This window comes from Salvia splendens, chromosome 19 (genome assembly GCF_004379255.2).
Source record: "Salvia splendens isolate huo1 chromosome 19, SspV2, whole genome shotgun sequence".
Lineage (NCBI taxonomy): Eukaryota > Viridiplantae > Streptophyta > Magnoliopsida > Lamiales > Lamiaceae > Salvia > Salvia splendens.
The window spans coordinates 6455290-6470333 of NC_056050.1; the positions used below are offsets into that span (position 1 = coordinate 6455290).

The 15044-nt window shown below is 38.5% G+C and overlaps 2 protein-coding genes across 3 annotated transcripts; both read right to left on the minus strand.

Moving 5' to 3' along the window:
* Positions 1-1051: 1051 nt before the first annotated feature.
* On the minus strand, positions 1052-2824 carry LOC121778532 (TLC domain-containing protein 5-like). The gene is made up of 5 exons (XM_042175905.1): positions 2488-2824; positions 1851-1991; positions 1660-1779; positions 1477-1572; positions 1052-1279 (listed from the first exon to the last, which is right to left on the minus strand). Exons 1-5 carry the CDS (start codon positions 2707-2709, stop codon positions 1172-1174), a joined length of 687 nt encoding a protein of 228 aa, XP_042031839.1. The 5' UTR covers positions 2710-2824; the 3' UTR covers positions 1052-1171.
* A 4963-nt stretch (positions 2825-7787) lies between these two features.
* LOC121779978 lies at positions 7788-13111 on the minus strand. Of its 2 annotated transcripts, none has more exons than XM_042177479.1 (2): positions 12839-13111; positions 7788-11941 (listed from the first exon to the last, which is right to left on the minus strand). In XM_042177479.1, the coding sequence occupies exon 2, from the start codon at positions 11934-11936 to the stop codon at positions 9303-9305; it is 2634 nt and encodes an 877-aa protein (XP_042033413.1). In that variant the 5' UTR covers positions 11937-11941; positions 12839-13111; the 3' UTR covers positions 7788-9302. The 2 variants fall into 2 exon arrangements, with proteins under 2 accessions (XP_042033413.1, XP_042033412.1); XM_042177478.1 differs by having other exon boundaries at positions 12827-13111.
* Between the last annotated feature and the right edge of the window lie 1933 nt (positions 13112-15044).

A 15044-nucleotide genomic window follows, 5' to 3' on the forward strand; every position in this document is an offset into this window, starting at 1 on the left:
CAAAAAAAAGAAAATATTCATGAAGCATAGAAATAGCATTATTACAGTCGCCTACGCAACAATACGTTTATATGGTGTTACGACCTCGCCTGCCACACCACCGGCAACACCTGTAGCAGCGCCGACGGAGCCCCCGACAACCGCGGAGTCTCCGCCGGAAGAGAGAACAGAGCCTGATCAGCCGACAGAGAGGCCACCTGAAGTGAGAACAGAGGAAGAACAGCAGGAGGATGGAGAACTTGAGAAGGATGCGACAACGAGGAAGTTGCGGCCAAGAGAGAATCTCAAGCCTCCACAAAAGTTCAAGAATTACACTGCCAAGTAGGCGTTTAATTCTTAGAATTGGAATTTTACTCTTTATTTTGTTTTAATGTTTTTATTTATTTGCGGATAATTTTTAATATTTGTGTCGAGCGATTTATAAGCTCCGTTAGGGTTTTCTTCGTTGATTCTTTTCCGAATGTATAGGTTAAGTCGAATCAACCCTAGGATCAATAGGGCTTTTCATTAATTCCGTCATTCAATTAATGAAAATATTATTTTGCCCAATATCTTGCGCAACACGTTCTACACGAAACCCTAATTAATCTATACTTTTCCATTGTTTCATCAACTATATTGTTTTCATTTATTATTACATTTTGTAACCCACGCATCTCCGCCTATTTCTCAACCCAAGCGGAACAAACGCAACTAATCCATATTCAAGATTACTCTTCATATGCATTTTGTATCTAAATGATTTAGTAGTTAAGTAAATGAATTTAATTATGTAACAGAGTCAAGCGATAATAAACTTATTTTTAGATTTTCTTTATCGATTTTTTTTTCTGGATTAAAAAAGTCGACCCACATTGCCAACAAGGCATATAATAATAATAATAATAATAATAATAATAATAATATTATTATTATTATTATAATTACAGATCTTTATAAAAATGTGTGTACTAGATATTTTTATTATGTATTGCCATATAAATAGAAGCATTGGAGAAAAGTAGAAATATAAAATGTAACACACATGTGATGGGGATAGTTTGAAATCAAATTAAAAATAGCCTGTTTGATATATCTATAATAGAAATTAAGATACATGTGTACAATGATGTGTCAAGAATTCATGATTCATGATTCATGATTCATGATTAAATCACAATAAAACTGGATATCATTGGTTTTTGATGGATAATGACCTTGTACTTAATTTAAAAATAATCATCCTCACAATCTTGTAGAACCAGAATCCACTCACAAGCTGTAGTCCCAAAGCCATTGCCTGCGACCAATTCACCACACACCGATTAAAAACAGAAAACAATAAAATCGAATAAATGTTATTCACACACATTGTATGACTATATTTATTCATTAACAGGAAAATCCACAACTTAGTCTTCAAACTTGTTTCCTAAGGCTAATTAAAGATCTATATAATCTCTTTTATATATATATATAATTTAAATATCACATTACCTTAATCAGAAACGGATTATCAGCAGTGAGAGTAACATAAGAAAGGTATGGCCCTCCTATCATCCTTGCAACTGTGAAGATGACTGCAAAAGCTATCTGCAAAACAAGATGCACAATTGTTTTAGACTTTCATAAAATTTCAATTAAATGACATTTCACATTTCTTTAAAAAAGTAAACTAACGTCAGCTGCGAAATTGAGATCAGTGTTCCTATATCCAAGCTCTTTAAGAAGCTCCCTTGAGTGGAGGAATGGGCTTGATATTTCTGTGATGCACAAGGCAGCCACCATCTCTGATCCACACTACACTCATTCAACAATATTAATTCATTTCTCAATATCTTCTAATATTATTAACATAGAACCAAATTTACCCTTTGATAAAAAAGACCAGCCACAAGCCCAATAATGCTGACTAGATGATGCACACTGTTATCAAGCTTCACTTGCTTGTCAAATTGGCAGCACACCAAATCATATATCAAATATCCCACAGTTACTGCTAGTGTTTGCATCTGCCAAAAACACAAAAAATAGGCTACAGTCGTTATAGAAGATGCGAAATCGAATCAACTTGAATTCAGGACCCAAATATTGTTTTGAAGAGAATATAGTACTCCATTCGTCCCTTTTTTAAAAAGATTCAATTCGGAATTCTTATATGTCCAAGGTTCAATATTGAAATAATTTCAGAGGTTTTCCCTGACTTTGTCCGTGTCAACAAACAATTCGAAATACCTCGACTTTTTTAGAACAGGTCCGAGTCAAATAGCAATGATTTGAAGCACTTCTTTTCGATACCGAATTTAGGAAAAATTGTGTTAATTAAGTTAAGGAAATGAAGAATAAAAGAAAGGAAAAAGGAAAAAAAGGTAGAGAAATAAAGTAAGAAAAAGTAAAATAAAAGAGAAAAATGTGTTAATTTTTGAAAAAAAGGAGAAATGAATGAGCTACAGTATGACAGTCCAAAAAAAGTATACAGACTCAGCTACATAAGGCTAGATAGAATACCTGCTTAGGAGAAGATTTTGAAGCGAGAGGACAAACTGGGCAGCTCCAGTCTTGAATTGAAGAAAAAGCCAAAGCAACGGCCAAGAAAGCATGCGCCGTCGAAACAAGGCGGTTGCAGAAATCGAAAGGGCGCTTCGGAAATGCGATTTTCCGGATCGCCACGAACAAAGTTGACCATGCCGCCACGCTAAACACCATCAACTTAACAATATAATCCTCCATATCATCCAATTATTCCAGTTATGGTAAATATAATGAGCTTTTTTTGCTTTAATGAAAGAGTCTTCAAACAAACAGAGCGGTAGCTATTAATTATTCGCCTACTAACCAGATCGGCAGATCCGTTGCGAATCCACGGGTAGATTTTTATTTATTGTTTTTTGGCCAAATTAGGAAAAATAATGAAATTTGGCGAAAAATATCAATTGAGTTAAACAAGTTTGTTTGCTAATAAATAGAACAATGTTAGTACTATTTGATTGAAAAATATGAATTATTGGAAATAAATCTAAATTTCATGATTTTCTTAGATGAGTTTTAGATTTTTGAGAATTTAAATGAAAATTATGATGTTTCCTATTTGCAGTTTTAAACACTTTTTTTCTTGTTTTTCCTTTTATTCACAAACAAAGACAGTTAGATTGTTTTGTGGTCTAACGATAATCACACACACAGCCACTTACTTCTCCATGTGACCAAGAAAAGTGATTTTCTCCAAGAAAAAGCAAATTTGAGTGAAACTTTACACATCTCACATGTAATTTTTCCCATTCATTTTTATTTAATTAATCATGTTTTACAGATTGTAAATTTTATGTTGTGTAACTCGTGTTTACTCGTTTGAATTGTTGCAATTTGACATTTCTATAGTGAGTATTTTGACATATTTGCTCTTCGTATACTGATATAAAATTGATTATTTTTATGATAATTACTTTCTAATTAAAATTATAAGAGTATATTGATAAAAAAATCGTTAAGATATATATACGTACGACTCAAATTAATAAGTTTAATAACAATATAATCACCGGATGGATGAAATATTCATAAATTTGAGACATCAGGAAAAAAAAGACGGTAAAATTTATTTATGAATTAAGCATCCCGGCAAATTTTATTTAAGCTAATGATTGTATTTTGTAACTCTACAGCTAGATATATACATCAATGTATAAAATAGTTTTGCAGGTAGGGTTGGTGGACAGTGAACCTGTATATATTCAATATGAGATCGTTCATAATTATATATATGCATTTAACTTGTTAAATACAGAGGTAGATCTATTTATTATTTCAAATGATAGAGATGTTGCATAAGAAAATGGAACTTTAATGCCAAAATTAAAATTCGTCACCTACCCTCTCCTACCACCTTAATTATTAATAGTAGTAGTAAAAGATTTTGAACTTGTTGGCCATCATAATTTCCACGTACCACGCCACGCACATATTATATAAAGTATTAAGATTTCTTCTTATACAAAAAAGAATGAATCTAAAATTAATAGATATCGATTTCGTGGCCAATAACTAATTTGAGTTGCCCATGGCATTGGAGTTGAAGCACAAGTGTTCAACATCATTGCTAGAGTAGATGACTTGTTGATCGTCAGAGCGGAGGAATGCCTTCTTCTGCAAGACGTAATACACCGTCTCCAAAGATAAAATGACAACGTCTCGCGTGCCGCAACATTGCGTACATAATGGCTTTCCGTGACACGTATTTGAGAAGGCTGATCACCGTTGATGCTTAGTCGTTGATGAATTTGCATGACATAGTTCACGACTTTCCCGACATGTTAGTAAGTATCGCTTGTAAGCATCGACAATTGAAAAAATGCAAGACTTCTTGGAGATGTGTTTACACTGACTAGTAAGCACGAGGGGACGACATCCGACCATCATTCATAAGTTGTTGCCGACCAATGACTCTGGATTTGACATGCATTCTTTGGGTCCTAGCCATTGAATTAACTGCCAAATACCGACAATATCATATGGGTTACTACTTGGCTGATGAAATTTATCCAAAGTGTCCATCGTTCATGAAATCGACTACATGTCAGACAGATTCGAAAAAAACATTATTGCTCAAAGGCAACACATAAGGATGTTGAGAGGAAAGTTGTGTTGCAATCCCACTGGGCCAATCATGCATCTCTGATGTGATATACGAATGTATAATACTCTCTCCGTCCTATAAAAATATGAACATATGATATGACATGCGAATTAAGATAAAATTGATAAAATAAGAGAGAGACGGAGAATGGTAGTTAAAATAGTGTTAGTGGATAATTGGACCCATTATTAAAAGTGTTTTAATAGTGATATAAGTTGTAAATAACTTGATAATGAGACTCCCATCACCTCTTTTCCAAGAGTATATGGCCCGACAAGCTTCCATCCACGAGGGATGGAGACTCATGGCTGACTCCAACAAGACCCGATCAAATATATTTGTGTACATATCCTTGAGATTATAATTTAGTTTTTCAAATTTAAATTTAATTAATTGTATAGTTTACTTTACTTTACTTTAGATATTTTTAATTGCATAAAATGAAATTGAAATGACTATATTGAGAAAATGTGGGTGAAATGAAAAATGGTCATGAAAAATGAAATTTTGGTTCAAAGAATGATTTTCAGAACTGCTGTGGATGCTGGTAGCAATCCATAAACAAATACTCCCTCTTTCCTATAATAATTGTCACTCTCTTATTGTGGGCACATGTTTTAAGAAATGTTAAGAAAAGTTGGTTGGAAAAGTTAGTGCAATGTGGGATCCACTTTATATTGGTTTTAGAGCATCCTCGTCCGCCACTGTAGCCTTGCGGACGATGCCCGATGCATCGTCCGCAGTATCGTCCGCCTCATTGCGGGCGACGAGGGCGATACCGTGGACGATGCAACGCATTTTTGATTTTTTTAAAAAATTTTAAAAAAAATTTATATTTCCTTTATCTATATATACCTCACTTTTCACTCAATTTTTCCACACTTTTCTCTCCCATCTCTCATCAATTATCTTTTCCCACACACCATTCTTTCTCTCACTAAAAAATTGAGACCCGGCGACCATTGGAGTACCTCGGAGGGCATTACTCGAACCTTGACTCGGCCTTGTTCGATTGCATTCATGAGGCTGCGGCGGAATGCTTGGCCGAAATGAAGTGCGAGCGTGAAGTGTTAGGGTTTTGTATACTAGAAATCACCTTTCGAGTGATTGCATACTGTAAAACTCTAATGGTTATTTTTCAATAAATGCAACAGATTATTTTTGTCATAATGTTGTTATGTTTTACATTTAATGGTTGTTTATTGCATATTTAAATGTATAAGCAAACGTAACAAAGTCTAAGTCTTTGTTTTAGTAGACCGGTTGTGGGCGTCGTCCAATTTAAGGTAACACGGTCAGTTCTAAACAAAGAAAAATAAGAATTTCACAACCTAGATAGGCCTAGACTACCTATCGCTAAAGGTTGCAATGTCAGCCCGATTATTTCTAAGCCTTGTTGAAATAAGATGACGTTGGTGTGGTATAGCACTGAATGGATCTAACAGCAAGACGAGTCTTTATGCTATCTACTGAAAACGAGGTCTTGATAATTAATTTCTTAATCAATGTATGTTAGCATTGAGCATACGATATTGAGTATCCACTACTTTGACTTACCAAAGGTGCGGGTTTTTCGTAACCCAACGATCCAGGCATATTGGGTAGTGGTGATCATTATCTAGAGGTGCTAGGATTGATATTATGTTGAAACGTGCGCGAGGAGAGTCTCGTTTGATAACATCCACAAGAGGAGCTCGAAACAAGGTTTTATTATTCGGAACCTAGCTAGTTTTAACACAAGAAAATTCCCACAAGTGTACGGGGCTAGTGTAGCATAAAGTAAGCAAGAGTATCATATCCCACAGAGACAAATTGTATAAACTCAAGTACCACGGACCGACGTTAACTACTATCTAGACAAATCAAAAGGTTTGGTTTTGGTACGTAACTATTAAACATAAACAAAGTAAAATAAGAGACAAAAGATCAAGTTTCAATAAGAGAACGAGGTAGAGCTTTGGATCCGACTACAATACCCACAATGTAAACCAACTCAACAACTTTGATTACCCGTTGAAGTCTCTAGGATTAGTAGGAAATCGCTATTCTAGGCTAAGCCCCCTCTCGAGTGCACTCAACCCGTTGATTAACTATTAATATTGAAGTCTCCTTCTAATACTTCACAATTAACTCCTATACCCAAAAGATTCAAGTCCTCACTCTAGAATTCCTTCTCTCGAATGCAAATTATCTAGGTGTTGTTCATTCTTTTATCAATCATAATTAGGTATCTCTCGACTACTCAAAACTAGGTCAATATATCCAATTGGTAGCTAGGCAATTGAATTGAAAGGCACAAGAATGAAACAAAATAATCACAAGAGCATAGGTAATCAAAAGCTATTGAATCAATCACAAGTATTCATTGTAGTCTTCACCAAAACTCTACAAAGGATTTAGCTACTCATATCCAACTAAAAAACATAAGAATAATCCATAGTCATTGAATTAAACATGAAAACCAATGAAAATACTCCCAAGGATGGATTGAATGGCAATTAGTCTTCGTCTTCAATCTTGTTGAAGATTGGGACTCCTTGTCTCACAAATCCGCTCTCAAAACCTTCAAGAACTGTTGTTGGGTGTGTATGATGTGTTGAGATCGAAAACCTAGGTCTCTTTTTATACCCGGGACGGAAATAATAGCAATTCAATCTTCGCAGAACACATCGCCCGACCGGGCGATTTTAAGTCGCCAAAACGCCCGGTCGGGCGAACTTTCTGGAGTCGCGACCAAAACGCCCGGTCGGGCGTTTTCCCCTTTACAATCGCCCGGTCGGGCGTTTTCTCTGGAATCCTCCAAAAGCATTGTCTTCGTCTTCAAAAGGGCTTCGCGTGAGTATCTTGCACGCCCCCATCGGAGTCCGGATGAGAGAGTTATGGCTATTATACGAAAGTCGCGCATTGAAGCGCGCCCGATCAGGCGATTCTTCCTTCAAGCTCGTTTTCAAGTCATTTTCACCTGTTTTAGCTCCAAACACTCGACAAACTCGTCAAAACACTTATGTAGTGAATAATGGGTGTAAACTCAAGTAGTATGCTACAAAAACACTGAAATGTTCACGTTAAACATCCAAAATACTTGCTAAACAACGAGTTTATCAACTCCCCCAAACTTAAACACTTATTTGTCCTCAAATAAGAAGTAGAAAACATAGAATGCGAACTCGTGTAAGTATGTTGGATTGTCATCACTGCCTCAGTAAAAGAAAACAGAATTATCATGCATCAATAACTTCGCAAACTAGTACACCAAAATGAACATTGCTTCATGCTACTAGCACGTATTCCACTTTGTCAATTTGCCCTCACAGGATATATAGTGTGATAAATTTTTTTTCTTTCTCTCACTCTCAAAGTGTATATGTATAAAATGGACCTCTCAAATCAATCAAAAATGTATAGCTTACCATAAGCTTGCTCGAAGTCTAGACTCTCCTCTGCTATGTTGTGACTACAGATTTAGGATCCGAAAGGTCTTTTCTAAAGGTTGTAATGTAAGGCTCTTTGGTAAGGTGAGGAAATATTTGGCTAAAAAGTGACTAAACCCAATTATAGCAAAAGTGATCAATTTCACTACATCAAACTTAGTACCCCACCAACCATTCGAATCTCAGTAAATTCTAGACTTTGTCAAGATTTCTTCTCACTTCCCAGTTCCTTTAATTTTTTTCTTTTCAAGATCTTTTTTTTTATACATCCTTTCCCTTTTTTTTTATGCACAACCAATCCTTTCATTCAAACAAAGATGTCTATGCACTTTTTACAAGTAAACGCGCTACTTCTCTTTCTACCTTATCTCTCCAACTCTTTTCACAAAATATAAACTAAAATTCACCAAGAGTGTATGGATATTCCCTTTTATTTAGCTTCCAAAGAAAAAGGCTTTAAAGGCTCAAAGTGGCTAGCTAGGGAAAAATATATTGAATAAGGTCATAAATGTGGATATCAAAAGTAGCTAAGAAGGATGGCCTAACGTCCTCTCCTATTCCTATAATCACTATGCAGACTCAAGAAGACCGCGAGCAAGTTCTAGAAACATATAACATAGTTGATGAAAAATCACACATTTTTGGAAAAAGATATTGGCTCAATTCTCACATGGTATTTTTCGGCATATGACAAAGCAACGAGCAATTCACTCTAGGCAAATCACAAAAAGGAAATACGAGTTACTTAGCTAAATCAACAAGTTTTCACAAACATTTTACGCAAGTTCTCATCATAGGCAATTCATCCAACAAACCTACTTAATTCATCTCCAAATGTCTCCAACTTCCCATTCAATTTCACCCAAGGAAGTATACAAAAAGAAACAACACAAACTAACAAAGCACACACAAGGAAAACTTCACTAATCGAGAGAGGTAAAAGAAGAAATCCACTAGACACCCCCCCAAACTTATTCCAAGCAAAGCTGGGATAAGTTTGAAAGATAGTGGATCTCTCATGTACCTTCACTGCCGAGGAAGAGGCGCCACTGGCCACGGACATTGATGTCGTTTTTCACCCATCGAAGCCTATTTCCCTGTTCCACTCAAAACACAAAGAAAACACAAAACACACCAAAACGAGAACAAAACAAAAACACACCAAAACACACAAAAATAAAAAATTTACCTACTAGGGGTTGCCTCCCCCATAGCGCAACTGTTTAACGTCGTTTGCCCGACGGTCTTCAAGCTTTCACTTAATGATTCAATCTCACTCGGATAATGTCATCGGGGCCCTTCTTCGCTTTAGCGGCCAAGTAGAGCTTGTGTAGACGCTTTTTCCACCAAGTGAGCTTCACATCGGCCCCAACAACATCTTCTTTAGGTATTCCAATTTCCACTTTGGCAACCTTCATTTTTTTACCCCCCAATCCATGTTCATCTTCAAACAACCATTCAGGCATAAATATTTCCTCCAAAGGATCCCTAGCCCTTACATGTGCCGCTTGTATCATCTTGCACTCTTCAACTTTTAAGGGCACCTCTTCCACTCTCTTGGACTCTTCCACTTCATGACGTTTCATCTTGTCCAACAAGGAGAGAATGACCGTCTTGTTTCCATGCCTAAGGGTGAGTTCTCTCTTAGTGACGTCAATTAGAGCTTTTCCAGTTGCTAGGAATGGTCTTCCAAGGATGAGAGGGACATTTGGATCCTCCTTCATGTCCAAAACAACAAAATCCATGGGGAAGATAAAATCATTCACCCTTACTAATACATTCTCAAGGAGTCCATTCGGGTACTTGACAGATTTATCCGCCATTTGAAGGGTAAATGTAGTTGGCTTCAAGACACCAAACTTCAACTTCCGGAAGAAGCTTAAAGGCATGAGATTTATGCTTGCCCCCAAGTCACATAATGCCTTAGTTTGCCTATCATTCCCGATCACACAAGAAATGTTGAAGCTCCCCGGATCTTTCATCTTTGCCGGCATCTTTTGTTGGATGATTGCACTACAATTCTCGGTCAAATTCACGGTTTCATAATCAACCAACCTCTTCTTCTTGGATACAATTTCTTTCAAAAACTTGAGGTAGCCAGGCATTTGTTGGAGAGCCTCAATAAGAGGAATATTGAGATGCACTCTCTTGAAGATTTCAAGGAACTTAACAAGCTTCTCGTCCAACTTCTTCTTTTGCACCACTTGAGGAAAATGAATTTTAACCTCTTTCGGCGTGGGGGAAACAATTGCCTCGGGTTGTACCTCGGGTTGCATAGGAGGCGATTCCACCTCAATCTTCTCTTCTTCTTTCTCGTCGGCTGCTTCCTTAGCTTCCACTTCGGGCATAGGAGGACTCTCATAGCTTGTCCCACTCCTTAAGTAGATTGCCTTGCAATCCTTGGGGTTCACATTTGGCTGTCCTGGGAACTGCCCTGGCTTGTGCTGACTGCTCACAGCTTGAGCAATCTGGCTTATCTGAGTCTCTAGGCTCTTCATATGAACTGTCATGCTGTGGACATCATTCTCAACCTTCTCTAGCCTTTGATTGGTATGCACCATGTTCTTATGTGACTGTATCATGAACTCATTTAGTATATCCTCTGAACTTTTCTTTTGCAGCTCAGTGATCATCCCTTGAGAAACTGTGAACCCCGGTGGTGGTTGCAGGGAATTGTTGGGATTCCCATACGATAGATTTGGATGCACCTTATTCCCGGAATGGTTGTAACCTCCACCCCCTTGATTAGGGCGGGAGTTGTTATAGTAGCTATTGCCCCCTTGGTGTATGTAGTTAACATCCTCTACACCCTCTTTCTGCTCCTGTATAGCTGGTCCCATCCCCATGAGATCTATCTTCTTGTGGAGGAGCTCCATCTGTTTATACATGTTGTCTATATGGTTGCTCTCTGTGGCAGAGGCTACCCTGTGCACTCTACTCCTCTCGTTGTTCCAGCCTTCATCATTAGAGGTCACTTTCTCAATCACCTCCATGGCCTCTGCTTCTCCCTTCTTTAGCAGTGATCCCCCTGCGCTCAAATTTAGTTCCCGCTTTGCTTCAGGCAGGCACCCCCTATAGAATGCTAGGACTTGATGCGTCGGATTCAACCCATGGTTGGGGCACCTCTTCATCAATCCTTTGAATCTTTCCCAAGCTCCTCGGATACTCTCTTGGGGAGTCATCTCAAACGAAATGATCTCTGACTGCCTCTTCAATGCCTCACTCGGTGGGTAGTATTTTTCTAAGAACTTTTCAACCATGGCCTCCCACGTGCGAATGGAGTTTGGCTCCATACTGTCTAACCAATCCTTGGCATCATCCTCCAGAGCAAAAGGGAACACCCTTAATCTGATCTGTTCATCTGTGACTCCATTAATCTTCGTCGTGTTGCAGATCTGGATGAATTTAGTGAGGTGCTTGTTCAGATCCTCTGTGGGTCGGCCGCTAAAAGCGTTGTTCTCAGCCATCTGAAGTAATCCTCTCCTGAGTTCAAATGTGTTGGCATTAACATTGTTGCCAACGGTTGGGTGTGCCACTCCATGATAGGCATACATGTTTTGGACAGGTACCACATTTTGCCTTTGATCTAACTGCCTTTGCAGGTCTTCGAGTTGTTGTTGAAGCTGAGCATTCGTTGGAGGAGGTGGTGGAACATCATTCCCCTCTACGTTCTCCATCAGAATAGGAGAATGTGGCTCAAACTGAATAGGGGAGTGAACTGGTGACGGAGTAGGTGTCGGTGATTCTTGAACCAGTGAAGGTGATTGTCTCTGGACCGGAGAAGAGACTCGGATCCTTTGATTTAGCCTTCTCAAAGCGTTTCTCCTCCTGTTGGATGCTTCGATCTCAAGATCAATAGGCTCTAAAGGTAGACCCCTAGAGCGTGTGTGCATACAACCTAAAACAAGAAAACTCAATGTGAGAGCTCAAAAATAAAATCAAAATTAAAGCAATAAAGTCTAAACTAGTAATCTCTATCTTTACCACGATATTGACCTAAATTAACACAAATTGTCCCCGGCAACGGCGCCAAAAACTTGACTCAACTTATTTTAACACAAGAAAATTCCCACAAGTGTACGGGGCTAGTGTAGCATAAAATAAGCAAGAGTATCGTATCCCACAGAGACAAATTGTATAAACTCAAGTACCACGGACCGACGTTAACTACTATCTAGACAAATCAAAAGGTTTGGTTTTGGTACGTAACTATTAAACATAAACAAAGTAAAATAAGAAACAAAAGATCAAGTTTCAATAAGAGAACGAGGTAGAGCTTTGGATCCGACTACAATACCCACAATGTAAACCAACTCAACAACTTTGATTACCCGTTGAAGTCTCTAGGATTAGTAGGAAATCGCTATTCTAGGCTAAGCCCCCTCTCGAGTGCACTCAACCCGTTGATTAACTATTAATATTGAAGTCTCCTTCTAATACTTCACAATTAACTCCTATACCCAAAAGATTCAAGTCCTCACTCTAGAATTCCTTCTCTCGAATGCAAATTATCTAGGTGTTGTTCATTCTTTTATCAATCATAATTAGGTATCTCTCGACTACTCAAAACTAGGTCAATATATCCAATTGGTAGCTAGGCAATTGAATTGAAAGGCACAAGAATGAAACAAAATAATCACAAGAGCATAGGTAATCAAAAGCTATTGAATCAATCACAAGTATTCATTGTAGTCTTCACCAAAACTCTACAAAGGATTTAGCTACTCATATCCAACTAAAAAACATAAGAATAATCCATAGTCATTGAATTAAACATGAAAACCAATGAAAATACTCCCAAGGATGGATTGAATGGCAATTAGTCTTCGTCTTCAATCTTGTTGAAGATTGGGACTCCTTGTCTCACAAATCAGCTCTCAAAACCTTCAAGAACTGTTGTTGGGCGTGTATGATGTGTTGAGATCGAAAACCTAGGTCTCTTTTTATACCCGGGGCGGAAATAATAGCAATTCAATCTTCGCAGAACACATCGCCCGACCGGGCGATTTTAAGTCGCCAAAACGCCCGGTCGGGCGAACTTTCTGGAGTCGCGACCAAAACGCCCGGTCGGGCGTTTTCCCCTTTAAAATCGCCCGGTCGGGCGTTTTCTCTGGAATCCTCCAAAAGCATTGTCTTCGTCTTCGAAAGGGCTTCGCGTGAGTATCTTGCACGCCCCCATCGGAGTCCGGATGAGAGAGTTATGGCTATTATACGAAAGTCGCGCATTGAAGCGCGCCCGATCAGGCGATTCTTCCTTCAAGCTCGTTTTCAAGTCATTTTCACCTGTTTTAGCTCCAAACACTCGACAAACTCGTCAAAACACTTATGTAGTGAATAATGGGTGTAAACTCAAGTAGTATGCTACAAAAACACTGAAATGTTCATGTTAAACATCCAAAATACTTGCTAAACAACGAGTTTATCAGGAGCGTAGATTGTATGCACTGGGAGTGGAAGAATTACCCGACGGCGTGGAGAGGCCAATTTACTAGTGGATACAAGGGCAACCACCCGACGATGATCCTCGAAGCCATCGCTGACCATCGGCTCTGGATCTGGCATGCTTACTTCGGTGTGACGGGGTTGAACAACGACATCAATGTCCTGAACTCCTCATATCTCTTCACCGAGCAATGCAATGGCAGCGGCCCCGCCATCGAGTTCACTGCAAACGGACGCCAACATCATATGGGGTACTACTTGGCCGATGGCATATACCTGAGGTGGCCTGTTTTTTGAAGACGATCACCTGCCCAATCGGTGAGAGGAGAGTCATATTTGCGCAAAAGCAGGAGGCTGCGCGGAAGGATGTGGAGTGGACATTTGGTGTGCTACAAGCGCGGTGGGCTATAGTGAAGGGTCCGACGCGGTTCTGGTACAAGGACGTCATCGCCGATGGCATGTATGCGTGTATCATCTTACATAACATGATTGTCGAATACGAAGGTGGAAAAGTCACCGATTGGGGCGATGATAAAAGCTGGATCTAGCTCCAGCAGGGCGACCCCGCCCCATGTTTGAGGATTACCGGCGGACTACAATGAGGTTATAGCTAGACAGGCATCAATGCGCAACCAACAAGACCATGCTCGGCTCATGTTCGACATGGTTGAAGAAATTTGGAACTGCCACGACCTTTGAATTTGTAGTTTTTTTTATTTCGTACTGTACTCTATGAACTTTCAATGAAATGAAGTTTTTTATTCAAAGTTTGTAGGGGAGACTATAGGGCATCCCACTGCATGTAGAAGGGTAGGAGGATAAAATGCTGATGTGGCGGAGGATAGGGTACCTCCATTGTAAAATGTGAGTAAAGTGAGTTAGTGGTATGCGACACCTACTTATGGTAAAAATGAAGTGGGACAATTATTATGGGAATGATCGAAATGGAAAAGAGTGACAATTATTACGAGACCAAGTAGTTGTTTGTTCATTCTACAACCCCTAACTTCTCTCTCCTTCTTCATCCCTCTCTTCCGGCGACTCCCGCCATCCGACTCCGACCTCATCGCTGCTGCTGAACTCGTCTGATTTCGCCACTGCTCCTCTGTTTCTCTCAATCTCAAACCTCTACAGCCCTAGATTGTGGTGTGCCATACATAGGGGCAGACGCAGAAAATTTTGATTGTATGGGCTTCACTATACTATCTCCGTCTTTTAAAAATAGAAACTATTTCTATTTTGGTTCGACACTTAAAATTAGAAAGTTTCTATATAAAGAAATTTTATTTTTCTCTAATCAAATAGAATTCATTATCCACTAAGAATACTTCAATCGCTTTTTCTTTTTTATCTTTTCTTTTCTTTAATAATTGTTCAATAAAACATGTGCGGTTTCAAAAATTTCTATTTTTCACGAAAGTAGTATGCACTCTTATATAAATTTAGTTACAATTTTATACTTCATCCGTCCAATAAATATGAAACATTTGCTTTTCACCACGGGATTTTATGTAGTGTTGTTTTGTGAGTTAAAGAAGAGAGAGTAAAGTAAGAGAGAG